Source organism: Protobothrops mucrosquamatus, unplaced genomic scaffold (assembly GCF_001527695.2).
Source record: "Protobothrops mucrosquamatus isolate PMUCROS unplaced genomic scaffold, P.Mucros_1.0 scaffold111, whole genome shotgun sequence".
Taxonomy (NCBI): Eukaryota; Metazoa; Chordata; class Lepidosauria; order Squamata; family Viperidae; genus Protobothrops; species Protobothrops mucrosquamatus.
In genome coordinates, this window is record NW_015386483.1 from 113725 (window position 1) to 131882 (window position 18158).

At 40.6% G+C, this 18158-nt stretch overlaps 2 protein-coding genes across 3 annotated transcripts in view; both read right to left on the reverse strand.

Moving 5' to 3' along the window:
* LANCL2 (LanC like 2) overlaps window positions 1-480 on the reverse strand; it is a 33525-nt gene extending 33045 nt beyond the window's left edge. The window contains exon 1 of the mRNA XM_015812797.1: window positions 262-480. Within this exon, the coding sequence (XP_015668283.1) occupies window positions 262-480 (219 nt within the window). The remainder of the gene's footprint in view (window positions 1-261) is intronic.
* A 14092-nt stretch (window positions 481-14572) lies between these two features.
* Window positions 14573-18158, reverse strand: part of EGFR (epidermal growth factor receptor) — a 111734-nt gene continuing 108148 nt past the window's right edge. For both annotated transcript variants that reach the window (XM_015812798.2, XM_015812799.1), the window contains exon 27: window positions 14573-17998. In XM_015812798.2, coding sequence (XP_015668284.1) covers window positions 17622-17998 — 377 coding nt within the window. In that variant the 3' untranslated portion in view covers window positions 14573-17621. The remainder of the gene's footprint in view (window positions 17999-18158) is intronic.

The window sequence follows — 18158 nt, forward strand, 5'->3', positions numbered from 1 at the left end:
GGATAGACTCCATCCGGTCCCCCAGAAGGCTTAGGATACGAAATACCGCAATCCAACCCTCCTGGCTGGCTTTTTGAAACGGGGATGTCAGGACAGACCTGCCTGTGGGATGGGTGAAGAACCAACGTTCAAAACAATGAATCTATCCGAGCCTCACAAGATATTCAGATTTGCGTTCCAGGTTACTGGAAACCAACTGTATTCTGGAACGCCGGCTTCGAGTTCTTAATTTAGTCGCCTCCAGGCCTGCATCTAGCTTACCTGCCCGTCGCTTTCGAAGGGGAGGGAGTCGTCTCTTTGGGGCGAAGCCGAACTGCATCGATTGTCTTCCGAGTCGCTGGGGGTAGGCAAAGTAGTGCTGGCCGAGGCGGTGCTTCCATAAGGCTGATAATCTGGATATGGGTTGTTGAACGCCCTTTCCTCCATCTCCGCTTCACTTCCCAATTGCACCTTCAATCGTTTGGACATGCCCTCTCCCATCTCAGCCTGCCCCCTGTCCTCCCACCTTCGAACGGCGAGCCAAGCAGGACAAACTCCCCAGCCAGGGATAATAACAGCAACGCGCTTTAGAGGTCGCAAAACGGCAGCTGCTACCAGCGCCTAGAAAGACAGCGGCTGTTGTATACCAGCCAAAAATTAAGGGGAATGGGGGGGGGGGGGGTTCGGCAGGTGGTGAAGTTATCTCCCAGGGAAGGTTGAAAATGCGACACGCCTCATCGCGGAGGGAAAACCAAAATAGGATGAATATCTAAAATCCTTAGCAGTTAAGGATTAAACAGTTAGCGCAAGTCCTAGTCAATCTGCAAGATGACAGGACCAATGTGAGACTATTGTTTGTCGTTTATCTTCATTACGGTCTTAAATCCAGCCAGCTTTCAATGTGTGGGGACGCACGTATAAATAATAATTTGTTCCCACCCCATTCTCGGGTCAAGAGGTAGAGAAACACCACACCCTCCCAATGATGGGGCAGTTTACTGGAAATTTGGCAAGAAAATATAGGAGGCCTATTCTTCCTGCGGCACACCTGGGAGGGGCAGACAAGGGAATCCTCTGGGGCTCGGGGGTATTCTCTAATTCCCCATTTCCGATGGATATCCTCCCGTCTCCCTTTTCCGAGACAGGTCAGGCCGTCGCTGTTGCCGCTACGGCATTTATTAACAAACTCCGAGGCTGCAAAACAGAGTTTTTGCCTCCTGCCTCTCCGCAACCGAAAATGATCGTCTCCAAAATCATTTTAGATCAAGATAATCAGGATCAGCAAGGGGAAAGAAAACGCAAAGAGTAGACAATAGACGAGAACTCCTTACGCAGAGACATTCGAACACCCTGAAATATTCCAAAGCCTGTCTAGGTATCTAAAAGTATAAAGAAAGAGATTTTTTGCAAACAAGACAGAAAAAAATCAGCACCCTTTTGTGAGTTATTTAGCCATCCATAGGAGGATCATGAATGAAAAGCTTCTAAATAAGGAGAGCTGTGGAATTTGGTAGAACATATAAGAAAATCCGATTACTTAAAGTAGCAGAACAGCAGCTTAGAATAGAGAATGAATTTTGTAATATAGATTCATACTAAATAATAATTTGTCTAATGAGCCTTATTTGCTAAATCTGTTCTGTAGTTAAACACGGTTGCTCTGCCAGATTAAATTGTGTTTACTACCTGGTTTGTGGCAATCAAAACCTTTGGATCTATGATGGAGCCCTCTGTCCCAGTATTTTGTTCTTAGGAAAATGATTGGAGTTGGATGTGTTTTGTGTTTCAGCTTTATATTCTTACAAGGATTTCAGTTGAAAATAAGTACAGATTGCCTTAAACCATAAAGTACCTTCCATTAGAAATTATGAAAATATTTTGCCATATCCCTGTCTACAAATAATACTAAATTGGTGCTTCTGGATTAGCTATTTTATTGATTGATTTATTTTTAATTTATTTATTGAATTTTTTACTCTGACTTATAAGATTTTAAAGCTTGAGGTATGAGAGAGTAACTCATCAGAATTGCCCAATGAATTTTATGGCTGATAATGATACCTGACTTTCCCCAGTCCTGAGACAGTTCCATGTCCACTATATCATTGTAGGGTTCTGGAACTGGAACTAGAAAAAGAAACAAATTATGTAGCTTTGCCTAACTATTGCTATGTTGCTTTTGTAATCAGTGTTTGTGTCAGGGTTAAATTTCATGCAAGAGTAGGAAACATGTACACAGATATGATGTACTGAAGGAGGGAATAAGGGAGTGTACAGGAATGATTGATGTCTTCCTTAGATTGTAATAACTCTGTTGACTGATTTTCATTGGCTAACAAAGTTTATAAAGCAATGCTACTAACTTTCTAAGATATGGCACTTCTGAATGCAACTGCTGCCAGTGTTCAGATTGTGTTCCCACCCAGGACTTATTTCGATCGAAAATAAAGTGCTATACCTTTAAGAAGCCTCTGCTTGAGTTTTCATGATTGGATTTTTATGATTTCTCAAGTTTTGCTAAGGGCCAGTGACCTTACAATACATTCCAGTCAGGATCTTGGCTATGATAAGATAACCAAAGAATTGCAATGTCTTGTATATTATGAGAACAATGCTACTTTTTGTACCTAATCCACTTTTTGCAATGTGATTTTAATTGTTGAACATAATCCAAAATGATCATTCTGTCAAAAAGCCTAGTGATGCCTGAAAATCTAATTAGCTCCCCCTCATGCCAATTGGTGGAAGAAAAAAGAAACAATGCCATCAAATGTTGCTGCCATGGTCTTGGCTTGATGAATGTCCCTAATAGGAAACAATAAGGCTGAATATTTGATGAGTTTGATGAGTTTCAAACTATTTTTCATGTGTTATCAGTGTTATCTGAACCATAATGTATTTCAGGTCCCTACCATGAGTAATAGCCCTATTAATAGTTTAATCTAATGAGCCCTTATCAACTATGCATTTTATAAATCATCCTTTTGAGCATTGTGCTTTGGAAACTTCGAGATAGGAAACAATGAATTTTGGAGCAGGAATAATATAAACTTCTGCATCTGATTGATTCTTAGGGAAAGATTACTAAACCTGTTCTGATAGTTATAGCAATAAAGACACTATTTTCTGCTATTTTACATCCTTAAAGTAGGTGACTAGTAGAGGCTTTCCAGCTGTTGGATCAGGTTTCTCAAACTCTGCTCTATCTATAGAGGCTTAAATTCATGATTAGCAAACAAAAAATCATTCACCTCTGTTTTAACTTAGAAATCTTTTTGCTTTAGTCTGTCTTTACAGGTTTTTAATTTGGTATTGATTGACAAGTTTTGAACCTTAAGATTTGGTGCTTAGATAAGTACAATTGTAATCTGGGGACATGCTTTTTAACGCTTGTGGTTTGTTACATTGAAAAAGGAAGACTTGTCTAATTGGATTTGGGAAGTAACCAATACTTCTCAGAAAGAAAGTGTCCTAGCTTCTTTATAATAGGGCATAGTATTAAGGTGACCAACCATCCTCCTTTAGGGAGGGCAGTCCTCCTTTTGTGAGTTCTGTCCTCCCTCAAAAAGTGTCCTCCTACATGTCCTCCTTTTCGATATTTGAAGAATAATCTGCAGGGCTTTTTTTGTCATAGAATGCTCAGAACGGCGTTCCGGCACCTTTTTTTGATGTTTTTTTTCAACTTTTGCATTAGCTGTGCTACTCCCCCTATTGGCTTTTGAAAGCCAATAGGAATTGCTGCTGAGCGCGCCAAAACACCCGGCCGGCAAACTTTGCACATGCAAGTTGTCTGCAGCGAAGGCGAATTGGCAGGAATTTTGCACCCCTCCCTGCTACCCAATTACACCATCTCCTAGTTCAGTGATGGCGAACCTTTTAGAGACCGAGTGCCCAAACTGCAACCCAAAACCCATTTATGCATCGTCGGGTGCCAGGTGGGTGTGGCCCATTGGGTGGGCGTGGCTGCGGTGGTAACGGCAGACTGGGTGGGACTAAAAAGTTCAATCAATTCCAACTTTGCAAGATCTTTTTTTTCCCCGCGAGAAGTTGAAATTGACTGATTGATTGAACCTTTTTTTTTTTTTTTGCACACGGCGGTGGAGGCCTAAAGCGAAAAGGTTTTATAAAACCCAGCGGAAGGGCTAGGACTGGGGCAACGGCGCGTGTGCCCACAGAGAGGGCTCTGAGTGCCGCCTCTGGCACCCGTGCCATAGGTTCGCCACCACTGTCCTAGTTCAAGGGTAGGCAACCCAAAACACTCAAAGAGCCACTTGGACACGTTTCCCACCGAAAACAAGACACTGGGAGCCGCAAAACCCATTTGATATCTAAAACGAAGATAACACTGCATATATCCTTTTTTACCTTTAATATATATATTATGTATGTATGTATGTATGTATGTATGTATGTATATGTGTATATATATATATATATATATATATATATATATATATATATATATATATATATATATATATGTTTGTGTGTGTATATATATAAAATAAAGGTAAAAAAGGATATATGCAGTGTGTTATCTTCATTTTAGATGTCAAAAGGGTCTCTCTTTCCTTTCTCTTTCCTCTCTCTTTCCTCTCCCTCTCCCTCTCTTCCTCTTTTCTCTCTCTTTCCCTCTTTCCTCTCTTTTTCTCTCTTTCCTCTCCCCCTTTCTCTCTTTCCTTTCCCCCCTTTCTTTTTTTCCTCTCTCTTTCCTCCCTCTTTCTCTTTCCTCTCTCTTTCTCTTTCCTCTCTCTCTTCTCTCTCTCTTTCTCTTTCCTCTTTCTCTCTTTCCTCTCTCTTTCTCTCTTTTTCCTCTATCTTTCTCTCTCTCTTTCCTCTTTCTCTTTCCTCTCTTTCTCTCTTTCCTCTCTTTCTTTCTCTCTCTCTCTCTTTCCTCTCTCTCTCTCTCTCTCTCTCTCTCTCCAGGTGAGGAGAGAGAGAGAGAGAACGAAAGGCAGATGGTGCCGAATGGGCGGGAAGGGGGAGTAGGACGGGAAGCAGTGGCTCCAGTGGCGGCAGCAGTGGCACGGTGGCGGCCACTACAGCATCGTTGGGAGTCTCCGCCACCCCCAGCCTGGCCACCACCCCCGCCGTGTCCTCAGCTGAATGGGCGGGGAGGAAGAGGACGGGAGGCAGTGGCTCCGGTGGCGGTGGCACGGCGGTGGCCACTGCAGCATCGTCGGGATTCCCTGCCGCCCCTGGCCCGGCCGCCGTGTCCTCAGCCAAACAGGTGGGGAGGGGGAGCAGGACGGGAGGCAGCGGCTCCAGTGGCGGCCACTGCAGCATCATCGGGGGTCCCTGCCGCCCCCGGCCCAGCCGCCACTCCCGCCGCGTCCTCAGCCACTTCGCCATCGTAAGAGGAGGGCGCCAAGGCCGGGTGCACCATGGGTGGGGGCTTTTTATTATGCATTTATCATATTATAGTGTATTCCATATTATTGTTGCAATGAATAAAATGTTTCTTTTATTTACGATATTTTTTTCTTTAATTTACTTGTATCCTTCTTTTCATTGTAAAAAAGGTGGTCATCTTAATAGTATAGTTGATTGATTTATAAATTATATGGCTGCTGTTCTGTTTCCAAGTAAAAGGCATTGAGATGAGGCAGGAGTAACAAGCAGTCTTGTCTTTATTCAATTCACAACAGAACTAAAACAAAATGGTACAGATTCCTTTTATACCCCTTTTGCAGGGACAATGTCAACCAATCAATGCAATGTATTTCTCCCACCTTGCGCATGCGCACTAGACTGGAGACAGCCTGTCTGGTCCGGGGCATCCACGTGGTCTGCCCCGGGCCTTTGTGCAGCCTCCTGCACCTGCTGAATGACTCAGCAGGCCCAGGACATAACACCCTTCCCCTCTTGGATCAAAACATAGTACTTAATATTTTACAATACTACAAATCTAATACCTTGTCACTCCCTTATTCACAGCACAGTAATACTACTTTTGCATTACTATAAATCAGACATTTGTTCTTTTGAGCATGTTCTGATTTCTAAGTACCCCTACACCTGCCCACCTACTGACAGGAGTCTTACATATTCCTGTAAGGGCTTGGGTGGACCTCTGGCTCGCTCTGACCTTCCTGGAGCGGTTGTGATTGCCTGGTCTGCTAGCTCGCCTGCCAGGCTAGGCAGACCAGGACTTTGATGCCCCCTAGACTCAGGCGACCCTCCACGCTGCTGACTGGCTGGATCCTCTAAACCCAGACCAGAGTTCCTTGGTGGGGTGGAATTCCCCAAGTCCATTGGTTGGGTAGAATTCCCCAAATCCACAATGGACCCCTCTTGGGAGCACTGTCCCGTGAGCCCGAGACCAGCAAATGGATTGGCCTTAAAAGCCGATTGCGAGCAATGTCCCATGGACCCGATGCCGGTGCCAGGGTCAGGAGTGCCAGAGTCAGGAGCCGCCTCCATGGCAAGACCCCCTACTGGCGCCTGGGAAATTCCGCTTTTGCAGAGAGACTGTGGTCCACAATCGTAATTGGGATCCTCCTCCCCCCCTGAGAGCAGAGCCAGGAGCAGAAGTGTGGCTGGAAAGCCTCCAGTGCAGTTGGTCGATGTGTTGACGGATCACCCGACCATCATCCAAGGCCACTTTGTATGACAGCGGCCCAGAGACTTTGCATACCACTGCTGTCACCCAGAGATGTCCAGGTCCATAGTTCCTTGCCCAGACCAGATCGCCCACCTGAAGTCTCCTAGGTGCCTGTGGCTGTAACACCTGTAAAGATACCTGGTCTGGGTGCAACCTATCCAGTTTTGTAATAAGTTTGTGACCCCAGCAGAGTTCAGCTGGGCTCTTGCCAGTAGCTGTGCAAGGTGTTGTGCGGTGGCACAAAAGAAAGTCAGCTAACCTGTGATGCCAACTGCCATGAATGATCCTCTTTAAAGCATCTTTGGTTGTGCGCACCATATGCTCAGCTTGGCTGTTGGACGAAGGATGAAACGGTGCTGATGTGGCATGACGGATCATGTTGGCCTGTAGAAAAGCTTGAAACTCAAAAGAAGTGAATTGGGGTCGGAGACAAGGACATCTGGAAATCCATGAGAGGCAAAGATCCCTCTCAACACCTGGATGGTCCTGGCAGTAGTAGTGGAGAAGACTGGAATGACCTCTAGCCACTTGGAATGGCTTTCCACGAGGAGAAGGAAGAATTGCCCCTGAAAGGGCCCAGCATAGTCTATATGAACCCTCGACCAAGGGGCGTGTGTCACCTCCCACCTATGTACTGGAGGTGTGTCACCTCCCACCTATGTACTGGAGGCATTTCAGGCCTGGACTGTTGGCAAACAGTACACCCGTGGACCTGGGCCTCGATCTCTTGATCAAGCCCAGGCCACCAAAGATGGCTGCACGCAAGCGCCTTCATCCAGACTATACCCGGATGTCCCTCATGCAGAGAGAGCAAGACTCTAGTCCTCAATGAGGTTGGGATCACTACCCTACTACCCCAGAGGACACAACCCTTGAAGGTGGATAGCTCGTGCTTCCTCTTCCCAAAACTCTGGAACTCTGTGCCAGGACACGTGTCAGGCCACCCTGACAGCACCCATGTCAGCACGTGTGTTAGTGTGTGATCAGTGGCTGTTTCTGCAGCCACATCCCTAGCATTGAGGGGAGACTCAGGCAACTCCTGAATGGAAAGTATGTGGTGAGCTGGAGCAGGATCTGACTCCACTAGCTGTAGAGGTAATCTGCTGAAGTCATCTGCATGGCCCATTTCTTTGCCCGGTTTGTGAACCAGTGTATAGTCATATGCAGAAAGGAAAACTGACCATCTCAGCATTTTAGGAGAGATGATGTGTGGGATTTGCTTGTTGGTTGTAAACAACCCCAGCAGTGGCTTATGGTTTGTAAAGACCATGAAATGGCAGCCATGTAAAAAATCATGGAACTTTTTTTATGCCAGCCTCTATGGCCAAGGCTTCCCTATCTATCTGTGCGTAATTACGTTCAGCAGATGATAGGGTCCTAGGATAGTAGGCCACAGGGACTTGTGTCCCATCAGCCTTCAAATGACTCAACACAGCCCCAATCCCATAAGGGGATGCATCACAGGCTATGCATACAGGCAAATGCTCATTGAAATGCACTAGAACTGCATTTGAAGATAGCAAGGCTTTGACCTCTGCAAAACTCCTTTCGTGGACTTTTGTCCACAGCCATGGAGCCTGTTTATCCAAGAGCCAGTGTAACGGCTCAGCCACTGCAGCCTTGTGAGGGAGGAATGAATGGTAAAAGTTTAACAGTTCCAGAAAAGCCTGGAGTTTGCTTTTGGACTTGGGATTTGGGGCCTGCTGAATTGCTTTAAGCTTAGATTCAGCAGGATGGATGCCTTCAGCATCAATACGGAACCCCAGAAACTCTGTGGAAGTGACTCCAATTTTACATTTTTAGCTTCAGCCCCGCTTGGCAGAAACGCAGCAAGACAGCTCTAAGCCTTTCAGCCAGATTTTCAGATGATTCCCCAGCGATGAGGACATCATCAAAGTATGGGCAAACACCTGGAATATTGCGGAGCGTTCGCTCCATCACACTCTGGAAGATGCCAGGGGCTACATTAACCCCAAACTGCAGCCTTTTAACTTTAAATGCTCCCCGGTGCATTACAATTGTTTGGGCCTCTGCCGTTGCCTCATCAACTGGTAATTGTTGATAGGCCTGAGCCAAGTCAAGTTTGGCAAAAACGCGGCCTCCTTTGAGGGAGGCCAGAATGTGGCTCACCACTGGCACTGGATACGAGTGCTGCTGCAAGGCTTTGTTAAGTGTACACTTATAATCTGCACAAATTCGGACTTCTCCATTGGCCTTCAGTGGCGTGACTATGGGGGTTTCCCATGGACTGCTGTCCACGGGCTCTAAAATGCCCTGCTGGAGCAGCTTGTCCAACTCTGCATTAATCTTGTTCTTCAACACAAAGGGCACCCATCTGGCTTAATCCTGATGGGTGTGACTGCTGGGTCTAAACGTAAAGCAATGGGAGGCCCCTTGTACGAGCCAAGCTCTGAACTGAACACATCAGCAAACTCCTTGCAAACTTCTGCAAGGCCTGTCGTTTGCAAACTGTGAAGTCCAGTCACTTGGATTCCAAGGGCCTCGAACCAATCCAGTACAATAAGACTTGTGCGATCACCCCCAACTACCACATCTAGCAACCCTTCAAAATTCCTACGCTGCACCTTGAGCGTGGCCGCCTCCTTCACGCTGACTCGGGAATTCTGGAAGTCAGTAAGAATTAAATTCGAAGGCCTGAGTTTAACTTGTAGGCCACTTCTACAACAAATCTTTTTGAAAGTGTCTTGGGAAATGATCGATAAAGCAGACCCTGTGTCCAACTCCATCGATAAGGGAACCCCTTGCAACTTCACGTCAATGTGAAGCTTCTTCCTAAGCGGCCTATGGACCCCGGTTTTAAAAATGCTTCTACGGGATGTGCAAAAACCCACCCTGTTCTGGCTGGGGACCCTGGTACCTTTCTGAAGCAATTCTTCTGAAGACCGGTCCTTCTGGTGACCCAAACAGACGGAGGCAATGTGGCCTTGCCTACCACATGCCCGGCAAATGGCGGAGCGGAAACGGCAATCAGAGTGCTTGTGGCGTCTTCCACATCTGAAACACCGAGGAAATGAGGTTGCCTTGTCTCTGCGCTCTTGAGGCCTTCTCTCCGCTGGCTGCTGCAGTTGGTCCACCTCCATCTCTGGCTCCTGTTCGGATTCTTCTTGAGCGACCTCTTGATGGACGGAGATCGCAGTTGGAGGGTTCTTGGCGAGCTGCAAGGCCTTTACAGCTCCGCCCGCCGCTTCTTTGGCTGCAATTTCTCTCAAGGCATCTTGGAAAGAGACGTCGTCCCTTGCGAAGATCTTCTGTTGCAACTCACGACTTCTCAGTCCACAAACTAAACGATCCCGAAGTCTCTCTTCCAGATCCTTGAATTCGCATGGCCTAGCTGCTTGTCGTAACGCAGCAATAAAGTCCGCAGCAGACTCACCAGGTCTCTGGTCCCTCTGCTCGAATGCGTGTCGCCATGCAATCACCGAAAGCTTTGGTTCAAAATGTTCTCACAGCATTCTTTTCAGCTCAGCATAAGCAATTGATTCAAGTGATGGTGGGGCAGTTCTAAGGACAGCTCCTCCACATTTTCTGAAACAACTTATTTCATTTTTTTGTGCTCCTGAAGATATGTGACTTAAAGAAAAGCTTAGTTGGTGATAATTATTGCTAGCTTCTCCTCACCTAGAGAGATACCTAAGTAGACTTTCCTAGTATCTAAATCCATTTTCAGTTTCCTTGAAATCTTCTTCCTGAAATTTACTTGGCTGACCTGATCTTCCCCTAGCAGGGAGAGTCTTGATTGAGTTAGACTTCTCAAAAGCTTTAAAAATCATTGATTAAGATAGAAATTTTGAGTCCTGAATGTGAACCTTTTCTTTACAAATTTGGTAAGGTGGATCATACCCAGAGGGTAGCAGGGTACTGCTTATTTGCACTGCCATTTTGCACCTGTATTTATTACTCATGCCTTGGAGGAGAATGCCCCTTGGGACTAGAAACACATCCTGCACATGCCAGTCATTCAGTGAATGAGTTTCACTCAATGTGTCTTTAAACCAGTCCTGTAGAGAAGGCATCATATTTTTCTTGGAGAAATCTTTGGAAGAAAGATGGAATTATAGTATTATAAGCAAACCAACTTTGCATTTCCCAAGATAACATTAGGATTTATCTTACCCAGATTCCCCAAAATACATTTTCCAAAATGCATTGTAAAAATTAACTCTGAGATTCTCGTTGCCCACTCTTGCCATACATCTTAGCAACAAAAACTTACTCCTCTTTTAATATTATTCTCAATCAGTTTAGCTGACTTTCAGGGCAAAGCTATTTCTTGTCTGATTGCTGCTAGCAAGAGCAATACTAGCTTTACGAAAAATTTAAGGAAAACTAACACCAAGGCCAATGGCAGTTGTAGCATAAACAATAAAAGCAGAGATGTGCTGCCAATTTATTAACATGGGTCTTTCCTATCAGGGGAGAGGGAGATGGGGGAGGAAAGACATTATGTGGTGGTTCAGAAAAACCAAAGGCATTCTGTTTCATTTGCTTTCTCCTTCGCTGTTTGTCTAGAACTAAATTAAGAGAAATTACATTGATTGATAGCGCTCGTTACAAAGTATGGACCTACCCTGTCTTAAATCTTCTTCAGGTGCTCTCTCCATCCCACATCATTGACCTGGGATGAAATAGTAGCCTAGATATAATCAGATTTTTATTGTAACTAGCACCATCAATCAATTTTTTTGTGAGCATATTCTTCCTTGGGACTCTTTTCTGCTTTGTTTCACTATCCTGTATAATTGCAGTATTAAACTTTATTAAGCCAATTTTTGAGAAGGCCTTTGATAATCCCCTAAAATATAATAGGGGCCTTCCCAAAGCCTACAGTAGACCTTGAATAAAAATCGTAACAGGAGATCTTTAGAAATATTAAGCCTTTGCAGAACAGAGGGCATATAAAATACAATGCGCAAAAACAGAGTGTACAGTTCTATGTACCGTACTTTTATTCTGCCTGAATTTTCACTGAAATTTAGTAAAAAGCCAACATGTAAGTTTTTCAGGAGATATCAGATGTTGTGAACAAACCTGGCACTCAATCTCCAGAACTACAACACATATAGTTCATACTGAAGAGAAGATGTCATATAATATTCACTAAAATATATTTCATTTGTTGTATGCCATCTTGTGGTGATTTACAGTATATTACAGGATATTTCTGCAGTTTTTCAATATATTTTTTATTATCTGAACCCCCAATTGAGAATTAAAATTCATCTATTTACCAATAAATTGATTCCAATATTGACTAGCAGATTTTAGTTACTTATAAGCTACTTTTAAAGCATAGCAATTCTTTCCAGAAGCAGAAAAAGGTGACATGAATATCTTCTATGTGCCTGAAAATAATGAAATTCTGGTTCTGAATTTTTTTACTGTCACATGGTGGCTGACAGATAGTAGGATGTTCCCGTTGCCAGATTGTTTGTCCTGCAAAGATAGCTATCTGGCCACTATCTAAAAAGTGATTGCCTAAACCCACATCTTTAAATAATAACAAGTAGAAGGAAGATTGTTTCATAGGCTTTATTGAGATAAACGCAATCATGCTTTAAAAACAAATCATGGTCATTTTTGAAAACAAGGAATGTGACATTTTAAGACTACAAAGTATTTGCATTAAAAAATATTGGTAGCTTATGCAACTGCCACTTTCAGAATGGACTGTAAGAAAAAAAAACACAAAATATTAAAGTAGCCCTTTATTTTATGCAAAGTGCTTCTTTTGAAAAGTTTTATAAAATGTATTTCTTTAGGTTTAATCTAATAGGGAATTACCAAGACACTACTGTCATTTCATAAAGCTATTTTTACTTTCTCTGTTCTCTGTACAGTAGTCTCTCTCTGTCTCTCTCTTCCAAATTCAGCATCTTTCATTGCCCAGATTATGAAGAAAAGAATATTTATATTTACAATACCGAGCATATACAAAAAGATCCAATTAATTTTTTCCTTGGAAATTTAGGAATTGTAAAAATCAAAGCAGACAACGTCTAGCATTTTATCAAACAATATTATTTAGAGAGACACAAATTTATTTACATAATACCAAGCAATGGAATTTGGGGGCATAGACACAGTCTCTGTCTTCTCTCTTTATATGATCTCTAATTTTAATTTCTTCCTACTGATATCTCTGAATTGTTGTATTTTCATTATTGTGAAGATAAGCTTCTGGAATACCTGGAATATTAATGTATCCAGAAGTAACACATTGGAAATCAAACATTCTCCAGATTGCCTCAAATAAATGTCAAGTAAATGGTTATTGTTAATTATTGGATAAGGCAGCAGGAATAAACATCTTAAAGGTCAATCAATACTGTAAATAACTGTTATACTATTGTTACCCCAACATTTTAAGGAACAATTTCCATTAATTTTGCTGGAATGTGGTTCTACATTAATACATTGGGGCAATAATAACAATTCTTTTAATTTCTGGATCATTCTGCATGTTTACATAATTTCAACTATCAAATTAAAAACAAAAACAAAAGCAGACCTTTCAGTATCAATAATGCCAGAAGGCAATCCTTTACTACACAACAAATGTAATATGCTATATTACAATAATTCCCACATATTAAAAGATGGAAAAGAATTATATAAATCTTTTTCATCACTTGATATACACAGATTAACATTAAAACACAGATACAAAATGTGACATTAGTTTATTTGTCTTAGTTCTTAATTTGTCTACTGCTCCATTCAATTGGATTACAATTCCTTAATTGGTATACAAACTGCTTTTGTAGATGGCTGTATTTACAATGCTTAAGCTACTGATATGCATTCTATTATTCTTGTATAATGTCTATTTGGAACAGAAATGCAGGTCAGTGGTTTGAAAGCTAAACAAACACTACAAATTCTTTATAGACCTGTTTTAATCCTATCTACATAAAGTTAATGCATTTCAATGATCTCACAGTAACTCCACAGGATCTTTTTTGAATTCAGTTTCTAATTCCTGGTGAAACACTTATGAGCTCTGGGCCAGAATATGCATCCCATTCCTAGCTAGCAAATTAAATTCTTATGCACCAAATAGCTACCCACATATGTACCTACATGTTGTGCATAATTTTCCCTTAGTGAATCTAGTCACAGAAGTTGACTTTCTTTTTCTAAATAGTGCATTAGAGTGCTGATGATGTTGCCTAATTGGGCAATAAAACAACTGCTAGCACAGAGAGCATCAAGGACTCCACAGTTCAACCCTGAGCTACAGACATTTTCTTCCATTGGAATTATATACATTTCATCAAACAACTACACAATTCCCTTTATCCTTATAGTACAATATCATACTTTTAAAATTATCTTTATATTCTGCCTTTTCTTTGGAAGAGTGATATGGCAGATAGAATATTCCCTTCGTCTCATTTTCTCCAAGCAACTTTTAAAAAGGTTACCTAGGAAACCTTTGCGCCTAAAGATGGACTGGGTCTCCCTGGTCGCAATCTAGCCTCTTTAACACTGTCTAATAAGAATTACTGTCTTATTACCATTCCCTGAATCCATATTAATACTGAACTTTCCATAGAAGCCTATCTTAAAATGCGATGCACAATTTTTGCCATTCATTGACTGATGTTGCTCTAGGAAAGTACACCATACTCCCTTGTTTAAAATAGGAGTCTAGTTATGCCCAATCACAATTAAATGTTCTCTTACATTAATAATAAGAGCCTATGAAAGTGGTGATAACCAATTTTTATTTATGAACTAGCTGTACCCAGCCACGCGTTGCTGTGGCTCAGTCTGGTAAAAGCGTGTGTTGCTTTTACGTCCAACAGATGGTGCTGTTTTTCAAAAACATGTTTTTACCTGTCACACCTATAGATATATAAAAACACGCGCGTATTCAAATGCAATGTTGTGTCAAAATTTCAGAGCTATCGGTGAAGAACTTTCAGAGATTTAAGATTTTGAACAAACGAACATTTACATTTTTATTTATATAGATTTACAACAAGAATGTCTTCTTGACAATGTCCTCAGTTCCAACATCAAAATATCCTTTTTTATGTAAAAAGAAGTGTAATGATTTTTCTAAAAAGACTTATTTAAAAAGTCTGATGCCAGATAAAAAGTGAAATATTATAAGGAATATGAAAAAGTAATATGGATCTTAAAGAGAAAGAAATATGTTTACCAGCAACTGAAGATTCTACATCTGAGGGCTGTTCCTTGGCAGTATGATATATTGATCACACTATTGATACACAATTTAAACATGGCTGATAAGAATAAATAGATTTTTCCCCACTTTTTCTAACGTATTTTCTCACAGAGAAATATAAATCATAGAAAATTAGAGCATGTTAATAACTGCTGACATCGAAGAGGTGTGTCAACGCTGTCGGAACCACGACGGGTGGATAATAATTTTTATTTTATTATCTAAGTCCTCAAAATGAAATCCTTGTTCAGAAATGCAAAATATCACTTAGGGTGACTTCATACATAACCACAATTTACACAAATCTTTTGCTTGGGAATCAATATAAGTTTTCAAAGGAAAAATCATTATATGTAACAATCCAAGATGATTTTACACTGTATACCTCCTGCTATATAAGCAAAATAATTTGTTTACTTGACATCATGCATATAGAATGCATATAGAATTGTGCCCAATTCCTGCAAATCAGAGCAGGAAATGTATATACAGCTCATTGCATGTATGTAGTACATATACATTCTGGCAACTTAATGAGAATTAGTCCACACTATCATATTTTCCATAGTTACCTATGGCTACAAAAGCTGGACCATGAAAAAAACAGGAGGAAAATGGACTTGTTCAAGCTATGGTGTTAGAGAAGATTCTTGCACATTTCTTGTAAAGCAAATGTGACAAACAAGCAAATATGGAGCATACAAAACTAGAAATATAGCCAGAATAATAAAATTTGGCCTTACGTATTTTGGCCATGTCATACAATCAAACTCACTGGAAAAGGCAGTTAAGTACTGGATTTGTTTGTCCAAATCAGAGTTTCCAGATATATTTATACTCTCTATAGTCTTTAGTTTCCATTACCCAGAGCCAAGTCAACAGCATTGTAAAGAATAGATATTCAGGATGATTTGGTGCTTCATAGTGAACTATTTAGAACATCTCCAACTTTTTGAGGATACATTTATATGTGTGATTAGTTTTTTTCAACTATGTGATGATTTTTACCTTATATTTCCTGGGATATGAAATGCCATAACCTAACGTAATGAATTATACTCAGGGCTTTCCATATGTATTTATATAATTTACATAATTTATAGTATCCTTAAAAAGAGGAATAGCTATTTCTCAATGATTTTTCATTTGTAATAAAGGTAGGGATTCTAATGATTACATTCAGCATTATTTTGAACAATATAGAAATTGTTATATAGTGGCCTTATCACATATCAAAGTCATAAACTCAAACTAAGAGGGATAACAGTATTAGACTGTTGCCACTACTCCCATGATATAAGAGACCAGGAGAGCTGCAATATTATGCATACTACCACAGAAATAAATCCCCCTAAATTTAATAGGTCTTATTTTAAAATAGGCGTATACTAGATCACACTACTAGGTTGCAATCCTATATATTCCTATTAGATAGACAACTGTATTGAATTCATTGGGCTAAGTTCTGAATAGAAATATGTACAAGCATTGTATTAGAACATCAGTTTAATATATAATGATCAGGCTGGCCTGAAAACCATCCTACTTTGGTGGAATATTTTGGAAGAATAAGTTAATTTACCTCTTTAAATGCAGTTGCTGAATCATGCCTCATATGACTTCTGCAAATTAACTGGTTATATATTTATTTATCATATAATGCTGAATTTTGGTCTAAAATATTTTCCCTGGATGTAATATTTTCTCTACTAATAATTTCTGCATAAATTCACGATAAATGAAAGTTGAGCCACATCATAGACTTTTTTCAGTTTTTGCAATAGATTTCTCCAAGATCCATCCTTAGTGCATGTAATGGATGTATGTAATAATTCAATTTTAGCCAAATGGCATTTCCTCACCATTTTATATACATACTGTGTTCAAATGCAACAAGGCAGTGAAGTGGAATGTTTGAAGTGCAAAACAAGAATCAATGTTTTCAATTTGCAGATATTTAAGTTCATTTTTCATGCCTCTAAAGATCATGAAACTAAGATACAAGCACAAAAGCACAACAGACCAAAGAAACAATGCTGCTCATACCTACAATGAGTATTACAGAAACATGCAAGAGAGTACCTGATGACTATTCCTGAACTTTTTGGATTTTATCAACATTCCTGAACTGAAACCTGCAGAACTTCCCAATAGTAGTGGTGGCAGTATGTGCTATATGAAGCACTAGGCATTCTTTCCCCCAATGTAATCAAAGTTATATCGAGCAGAATTCTCACATTTTTAAAAAATATTATTTTCATTGCAAATAAAATAGCAAATAAGCTGGTGTTCAAATAGCTGGACTAAAGCATAGGAACAAGCTTCTCTTTAAATCAAACTACTAGTAATTCTATTAAGGAGACTGGCAAAATGATTTCAGTCTTGAGTCCTTCTACTTACCCTATGCTCCTTTCACTGTGATCCACATGGAATAAACAACTTGTCATTTGCTATCATAAAGGCTTTTTTAAAGAAGTACCCCAAATTGCCTATAAAAGATAAGATATCAAATAGACTTAAGGTGGATGCTTATTACAGCAGTTAATATTCAGAAAAAGGCTGTGATGATAATATATAGCTTAAGAAAAAATATTGCTTGGTGGTTGATATTTCTTGGTTCTTTGTTGCATCTTTTGTAAACAGAGAAATAAATGAAGTTCTAAGCAAACTTGCTGAAACGGTACAGACACATGAAAGAAAAAAGTGTACTCCAAAATGTAATGATGATTTTTAATCTAACCAGTCTGTTTCTATATAGCAAACAACTCTTTCATCTATGTTTCTTGCCTGTATTGCTCAGATTATACAAAGTCTCTATCATGGTCATGCTGAGGCTTCAATGTATTCATTTTTTGGCATTGCTACCCTTAGGTATTCTGGATTCTCAGCTGGAGGAAGTTTAACAATGCCATTAGGCTTGTTGTCTCTGGGCAAGAAGTCTTGCTGATAGTCTGGATTGTCCAGATTGATTTGGTGGTTGGCTGTCTGGTCCCAGTAGGAGGAGCTATCAAAAACTGTGTTAGCCAAAGGCGAGAGGCTTGTGTTGAGATATTCTGGGTTATCCAGTGCTGTGTTATGCAGCTTTTCTTGATTTGAATCATTCATAGACTTTGGATCAATGGGAAGGGAGAAAGTGTTATAGACTGGATTTTGTACCATAGAAGCAGATGCATTTGGGGTCACTTGCTGGTTTACGTATTCTGAAATGATTTTAAAAAGACAAAACATATATTTAGAACAGTATATATGACTCAACATCTTACCTTTATTTAACTGCAAATTTCTATTAATGAGACATTGTTCATTAATTTTTAAATTGATACAGCCTTCTGGAGACCAGCAAAAGTTCACACTAACTTA